The following is an 8107-nucleotide window of genomic DNA, read 5'->3' as shown; positions in this document are numbered from 1 at the left end:
TTGACCTTTGGAGACATCATTAATATAAATAATTTTTATGGACGTTGAATAAGAAGTGTTTCTTTCACAAGAAATGTATAAAATTAGTGCTGTATTAGACTTACGGTACCTAATTTACATACTGTGCAGACGATAATAAACTCAACTTACTAGCCTAAAATCTCCGTAGCGTGTTGCCAGGCGGCAGAAAGCATATATATAATTATAATAAAGTTACAATAAATTAAGTTAATATATAATTATATATACAGTACCTAATTTATATATAATTAATATATAATTATATGTACAGTACCTAATTTATATATAATTTATATATAATACTAAACAGACGATAGCAAACTCAATTTAGCCGCTCTGTAGCGTGGCGCAGGGTCGGAGAAAAGTAGTTCGGCTGCTTATCCACTATTGGTCCAGACTCTATCAATCTTGTCGCGAAACGACGTTATAGGAGGTATGTTATACGAAAGTTGTTACAATTTTTTCGCTACGTTATAGGAATTGTCGTTATAAGAACGTACGTTATAGGGGGGTCGACTGTAATTTGATAATTTAACACTAAAATAGACTATCAAATCTGTGAGACCCTAGATATTCTTTTATTCCTATTCAATATTCATGTTGTTGCTCATTTTCATTATGTGTTATCAATGGGGGCTGTGTTTGCTATTTTGGTTGGTATTGTGGAATGGTTTCCTGTGATGAATGTTACTCGTACCATAGTAGAATGCCATCACAAATTTTGAATTATATTAAGTTCATCTTTTTCCTGAATTTACTGTTTTCATTTATTAGTTGTATTGTTTTTATTATCCAAATATTAAAATAATATCAAAAGACAATTTTCCTGCTTTATCAATATATCTTTAAACTTATTAACTTATCACATGCATAACCAAACATGTTAAATCAGCCTTATATTATATTTTTCCTTTTTTTTTATTATTAATTTACTAGCTGCAAGGACCCACTTCGCTGGGTTTTTTTTATATAAAAGACTGTTTTTCTAAGTAATCTAGAATCTAGCTGCAAGGACCCGCTTCGCTGGGCAAAAAGTAACGATAGTGAAGATTAAGATAATTACATTATAGCTAATCTTACCCGTTTTCACAGAATGCAAGAATTAGGTCCCCGTTTCCAGACTAATTAGAGAATTTTTACATTTAGTCAAACGAACTATTTTCAACGTTTCTAGAACGTTTACAATCGTTCTATAATCAAACCAATATTCGAATTTTATGTTCGAATTTAATTCGAACAAATTTGAACATAACATTCAAAATAGAAAGCCACTTTCAACCACTTTCAGCCTCATATCTCCCACACCCTTATAGCTATCGAGACACAACCGCCCCTATGCACGAATGGAGACTTGGGGCTACTACCACATACAAACATTATTCGCGTGCGATGTGTAGTTTTGGCGGAAAAGTGAAATATAGGGACATACATGTCCATTTATATATATATAGATTTTCAAACACAAATCAAATACTCAAAAACTGCAATCATCAGCTGGATTATTTAGTCTGGAAGAAATCTAGTAATGTCTCAAACTGATTAGGCAGTTTGAATTACATAAGCTGCTTAATTTCTAAAATAAACATCAGAATAAATCAAATTCATCAGTGTAAATACTAGATTCTATATTAAATGAGTTAAGGTGGAAATTTTTATTAACTTTACGATCATTAGATATTGTAAGAAATGCAATTACAGTAATACCCCCACTTACGCGAACCCAAAGTTACGCAATTTTCAAATCTTGTTGATTCGTCTTTTGTTTGAGCGCCACGCAACCCTTAATTATGCACTCCCCCACACTATTGTTCATCTTACATGTTCGTATGTGTCGCGCGGAATCGACACAGCTACAATTAATTTTGTGTTACTTATTTCTGTGTTTGTTATATCTACGGAGACTTGAGAGACTCTACTATGTCATCTAAACGAAGTAAAATTGATTCTTCTGCACCAAACAAGAAAAGAAAAACTTTATCTTTGGAATGTAAAGTTAACATCGGATACGTTCGTAAAGTCGAACGAGTTAAACGGGAATGACGTCATCGTTATTCTTATTTCGTTAGACTTTTCGAACAATTCATTACTAACGCGTTTAACTCGTTTGACTTTACGAACGTACCCATTATTAAAGAGTTCGATACAAAAATGAAAATTTGTGAATTGGCAAAGAAGTTTGATCTACCGGAATCGATGGTCAGAACAATTATAAGAGGTAAAGAAAAAATTCTCGGAGCTGCGAAAAATGCTCAATCTTTAAATTCAAGCATCATTCATAAACATCACGGTATTATCGCTGAGATGGAAACAATGTTAAAATTATGGTGTGATGATCAAGTAAATGTGAAAAATTGTATAATAATATAATTTGTTATACAAATGTATTAACTAAGATTTTATTGAACAGTTTTTTCTAAATTATTGTTTTCTTTAGTCTCCGGCCCCAATTAAAAATTATTTGTATGTATTTATATGCAAAATTATACCGACTTACGCGAATTCAACTTACACGGTTATCGCTCGGTCTCACCTATCGCGTAAGTTTGGGGTATTACTGTATTAGAAAGTTTCTATACATAAAAAGGTCATCCTTTACCCCAGATACGTTGACAACACTCATTGTCTGGACTGGTGTTTCACCTATTCAAACTTTCTAAACATATATATAAAATTACAGTAGTTCCTTATCAGTGTGGCTGTAGTGACAAATATTTTGCATGAAATCAGTTATAGCAAATTTCTGATCTAAAATGTTAAGGTTTTAATTTCTTAATTCAGGAGAAGACAATATATTTTAGACATGTGGAGATAAAAAAATATAAAAAAACACACATCCATGGGAAAGTTTGATAATAGAAAAGACTAATTTTGGGGGAATATATCTCAGAAAGGGTCACATGTTGAAGTGTAAGTTTTATTTCCTCAACACGAAGTCGAATTAACATAAATCCAATCCTTCGTTCCTGTTAAAATCACTCGTTCAGTTTTAGCGACAATTATATATTTTCCGATCTGTGAAATTATTTACAAGATTAGTTTACTGTATACAATTAGAATACAGGGAAGGATTCCTTAGGCTTGTAGCGCATTCGCCATCTTCTTCTAACTGTCGGGTCGATCCAAATTCCATTCGTTGGCTTCCAATGTTTCCGTTATAAGATCCAGTTGTAGCCGATCGCCTTCACTTGCTTCCCCAAATGCACCAAAAAGGAAAAACAGTTCTTCTGTCAACCCTTATTCCTTATGTACCCACTTCCCCCACGGGTTTATTGCCCTTCCAGGCCTAAAGGGCGATGGAACACACAAACAAAAAGCATTGTGTCCAACAATTGAATAATACACAAACAGAATGACCAGCGATTGTCATAGAGATACAGTTCCTTTGACATTTTGCTCCTACGGATATGCCCTACAGCTCTGATAAGGTCCCAACCGTCTCATTCAGAGCTCGAATCGAGCCCCGTACAGTACAACGAGAGAATATATCAAGGGTCATCCCTAATTAATCAGATTAAGAGCTTAAATCGCACTTTAGTCACGGATATTCACAATTATCAGGTTACAAGGAAGATTATTGTTTGTAGAACATTGTATAGTCGATGTAATTTTGTTACATTGCTCTCAATCAAAATTAAATACTCATTTTAAACTTGTATATCATTTTATTTGATTGAATCAATGTTAAGAAACATAAATTATGCCATATTTTCTAATAAGTAAGTAATAATTGTGTCACAGTATTGTTGAAATTGATTAAATTCTAGATATGTTAAGACATGCAAATTGCAATTGAAACAATAATTTTAGAAATATATATATATAAAATTTCGAATGATAAGTAATAAATTAGAATACAACACGACAATCTTGTGTCAATTAAGCAGAACTTCAAGGATCTTGTAGAATATTTCTACAAATGACAAACAGAAACGGAAATAAACGATCGTCTTTCGTTGTTAATCTTTTAATGCCGCTGTTATTCGCGATGAAAGTGTAAAAAGTAATCTCATAAACATCGAAAAACTGATAAAAGATGGAACTGTCCTTACCTTCGGTGTTTGAGTCCAAACTTCCCTTCTCGTTAAATGTCCACGACATCGTTCGTGATGTTATTGTGACGTCACTTCGTGCGTCACCTAGAATGAAAAATAAAACTGAAAAAATTGACCTAAAATTTAATGTCAAAAATAATTATATATGTTTATTTTGCGTAATTTAAATTTAATTAATGTATTAATTTTAATTAAATATCAATATAAATATTATTAATAAAAATATTGCAAAGTCGTTTATAATTTATTTTTCGAAGAAATGATGGTTTAAAAATAAAAAAATTTGTGGAAAAATAAAATTTAATAATCGAATCTGGTTCCTCGAATCCTTTTCTTTTTACTCTTCCCGCGTTTTGGGCACTAAGGCCTCTTTTAACAGACCTATTATGGGTTCGGCTAGGCCCAAAATGGGCCGATCGGATGGGTCCGACATATCCGGACGGACCAGCAACTGAAAAATTCCTGGATTTTTTCGTTCCGTCCGGATTCGATTCTGGGTTCCCAGAAAAGTGGGCTGCAACCTTAACCGCTCGGCCATCCGACCGTCGAGGTTCTTTGAATCTATTCCTAATAGTTAGTTATAGATGGTCGGATGGTCGCGCGGTTAAGGTTGCAGCCCACTGTTCTGGGAATTCGGAATCGAATCCGGACGGATCGAAAAAATCCAGGAATTTTTCAGTTGCTGGTCCGTCCGGATATGTCGGGCCCCGCCCTTCACCATCCGACCGTACCATTGTGAGCCTGGCCCATAGTAGTATTTCAGAAAACGCAGTCTTAGGGTCAACACGGCGAAAAAAGCAAAAGAAAAAAGTGTTCAAACTCGTCTCCTGAAGAAAAACATTTGTCTTCGTGGCACTACAGCGTATATTTTTCTCTGTGATAAGCATGTTTCGAAAGATCAAATATTAAAACTGATATTGGATTTTCACGAGATTTTTCAATACTAAATGAAACTTCAAATATATGTTAATTGTGTGGAAACATATTTATACATATAAATAAATCGGACTTATATTTCGTAAATCGCGATACTATCGAAACGGTTTGTTGCCTATGAGGTAATTTAAATGCGATTGATCATATTTAATATTTTTAGAAACCTGGACACGAATCCGGATTCCTAGAGCGGCAGGCTGATGTCTAATGTCTGAGCCATTCGCTCTTTGCAACAAAGATTTAATGAGGCATTGTTATTTCTCACGTAACAAACAAGAATAAACAGCATACTTAATTAATATCTACGTTGTTTTCCGGAATTATTTAGGTTTGATTTTACTGTATATTATTTGATGTTTCCGTGCTTTTAAAAAAATAATAACGAAGTGTGATTTTATTTTATATTCTGTTTACGTAGTCATGGATGACTGGAGAAAAACAATGAAAGATTTTCTGTTTGAAGTCAGTAGCCTAGTTAATATAGAGGAGACTAGTTTATCCAAGTGGATCTACAATGAGGGAAAAGATCTGGATGTTGGTGATTGTGTCCGAGTAAGTTAATATTTTATTAATACAATAATATATTACTAATAGTGTTGTAACGAATAGTATATTCGGCCTCAGGCCGAATACCGAATATTCGGCCAGGAGCGTAGCCGAATAGCCGAATATTTGGCCAAACTATTCGGCTCGATTAACGCACGTACGAAAATTGGCACGCAAACCTCATTATAGCCAGGACTTGCTCTCCATTGGCCCACTGTCACTACGCTTCGCCAATTGCGTTAATTCTTTACAGTTCAGACAAGAGCGTCATGGCAGTATGTGATAAATGACGATATCAAATGTGAATAACAATGAAATGACCTACACATGTAAATAATGGAAAAAGAACAGAGTAAGACCGCGAAGTGAAAATGTGAAAATAAATATGAAATTGAGTTGATACATAATCGAACAAGTCGAAGCAGCTTATTGGCGCCAAATTTGCGGCCGTCAATGCCAAACAATTGTTGTCATAGACCTTGGAAAGCTAAATGCTTGTAATGAAAGTCACTTAGCGTGCCCGGGCGAAAGCCTGGGACCGTTCGGGCTATCAAGCTGTCTCGAATCTGTCAAATCATAACTGTGACATATACCGACGTCCTATCTGTCTCTTTTCTACGTTATCACCGGGCTATGAGTCACGTAATTATAAAATGGAAAAACAACGACGGAAGAGTGACGAATCGAAGGTATCGTGAGCGCGTATTATGATATATGCATAGGCATACGTGGACTAGAGAGATAGAGGAAAGAGAAAGGAAAGCGCAAAGACGAGCGCTTAAAAAGAATAGACAGGGTCAGATGTGTGTGACGATTCTCGAACAAATAGGTGCGTACGTGGGCTGATATTTGTAATTATAAATTGTAAATACATGTGACTAATATTATTTTTTTTATTTTGTGAATGTTATAAGTTATAAATAAATGTAAACAAACAACACTAACCCGATAATATTAAATCTAAATACCGAAATGATTAATTTACAGTGTTTTTGTTATTTCTTACTCCGGTTTTAAAGTATTCGGTATTCGGCCGAATAGCGAAAAATAGGCTGAATAGGCTGAATACCGAATAGTAACCGAATATTCGTTACATCACTAATTACTAAACGTTTAAGTAATATCTCATTGCAAGTGTTTCTATGAAGGATTTGGTGATACTGATTCGAATACTCTTGGAAAAATTTCCATCAAAAAAATCAGATGAAGATACCGAAGGAAAAAAAGATGAGAATAGATCTGCAGATAATGGTAATTTCATATTATAACAGTTTTGAGGCAACTTTTACTATATTCAAACAATTTTTTATAGAACTTCATAAGCAATTAGAAGAATATGAAGATCATTATTTTAAATTAAACGAATTAATTTATAAATTAAAAAATCAATCTGTGAATCAAACAGAACTCTTAAAAAGATGCGTCGGTATGTTTATTTTTCCATTCTTCATTTTATAGAATAAATTTTTGTGTATTGTGATTCACAAGGCCAGTGTTACCGTATGGGCAGATTGGACATTTGCCCAGGGCGGAAATTTTTAGGCGTATTATTTTTAAAAATTTTTATTTATATTACACAATGCGAATTAAATATTGATTGATGGAACAATGCATGGCATTTGAAGCAAATATTTTTAAAAATTTTATGTAGGAAGATAGGAGACTTCAAATGCTCGTCTTGTCCCGGGCGGCATAAACTCTAGCGGCAGCTAGATATATACAATATATTTTTAATTATAATTCTCAAAGATATCGTCGTCATGTTCTTTCTAATTATTTACTATAGAAAGATACGGATGATGGCATTTTAAATAACACAGATTTTGTGAAACTATTGGCACTTTTTCTTGGGGCGGAGAGGATAAAACTGGACACCGATAATTGATCGAGGGTTCGCACCTCACCAACGAGCTAGCCACATGGAATTTTTCTGGTTTCTTCACGTATCCAATACCTAAATAGGAATCAGTTTCCCATAGAAAGTTATTTCAGGTGGCAGCTACATCCTTATTTTGGCGTGTGTAATAAGTTTGATACAAAATAATTTATTTAAACTTTATATAGTGGAAATCTTGTAACCTACTTAGAAACTTAGAGAAATCTTGGGGAATCGTCGGTTCATAACATTCGTCAGGCAACGTACAGTAATACCCCGAACTTACGCGATAGGTGGGACTAGGGTTTCTGAAACGGGATTCCGGGATCCCGGTTGTTTTTTTAACTCGGGAAATATCCCGGGAAATCCCGCAAATTTCTTAAAAATTCACTTTTTTTGTTATTTTGTGTTAAGGTTGAGGAGTTTTGCAAATAGAAAGCATAATTAACTCATTCACTGCCAGAATACATTTGTATTTATTAATTTTAAACCTACCTATTAGTTTTTTTAAATTTTTGCTCGTTATAGCATGTCACAAATGGTCAATAATCAATATATAGCTTATTTGTGGCATGACTATAAAAATTCTTTACTTGTCGGAACCTGTAATATCTGGAATAATTGTGCTTACGCTGTCTTGAGTTTTAACCATGCCCAGTAGCTTCAATAAATGCCT

General features: G+C 34.0%; 2 protein-coding genes across 4 annotated transcripts in view; one reads left to right on the top strand and one right to left on the bottom strand.

Annotated features, from left to right (window-relative positions):
* LOC111620128 (syntaxin-5-like) overlaps positions 1-5229 on the bottom strand; it is a 34809-nt gene extending 29580 nt beyond the window's left edge. The window contains exons 1-2 of one of the 2 annotated variants that reach the window (XM_023361991.1): positions 5174-5229; positions 4071-4157 (exon numbers count right to left, since the gene is read on the bottom strand). The gene's annotated coding sequence lies outside the window, so the exon portion shown is untranslated. The remainder of the gene's footprint in view (positions 1-4070; positions 4158-5173) is intronic. The other variant, XM_023361992.1, reaches the window with a different exon arrangement.
* A 5-nt stretch (positions 5230-5234) lies between these two features.
* LOC111620129 overlaps positions 5235-8107 on the top strand; it is a 4401-nt gene continuing 1528 nt past the window's right edge. Inside the window, exons 1-4 of one of the 2 annotated variants that reach the window (XM_023361994.1) lie at positions 5235-5337; positions 5428-5561; positions 6704-6806; positions 6868-6981. In XM_023361994.1, the coding sequence (XP_023217762.1) occupies positions 5430-5561; positions 6704-6806; positions 6868-6981 (349 nt within the window). In that variant the 5' untranslated portion in view covers positions 5235-5337; positions 5428-5429. The remainder of the gene's footprint in view (positions 5338-5427; positions 5562-6703; positions 6807-6867; positions 6982-8107) is intronic. The other variant, XM_023361993.1, reaches the window with a different exon arrangement.

This window comes from Centruroides sculpturatus, unplaced genomic scaffold (genome assembly GCF_000671375.1).
Source record: "Centruroides sculpturatus isolate CEXI.00-Female unplaced genomic scaffold, Cexi_2.0 scaffold109, whole genome shotgun sequence".
NCBI classification, from domain to species: domain Eukaryota; kingdom Metazoa; phylum Arthropoda; class Arachnida; order Scorpiones; family Buthidae; genus Centruroides; species Centruroides sculpturatus.
This window is presented reverse-complemented; position numbering and strand designations above follow the sequence as displayed.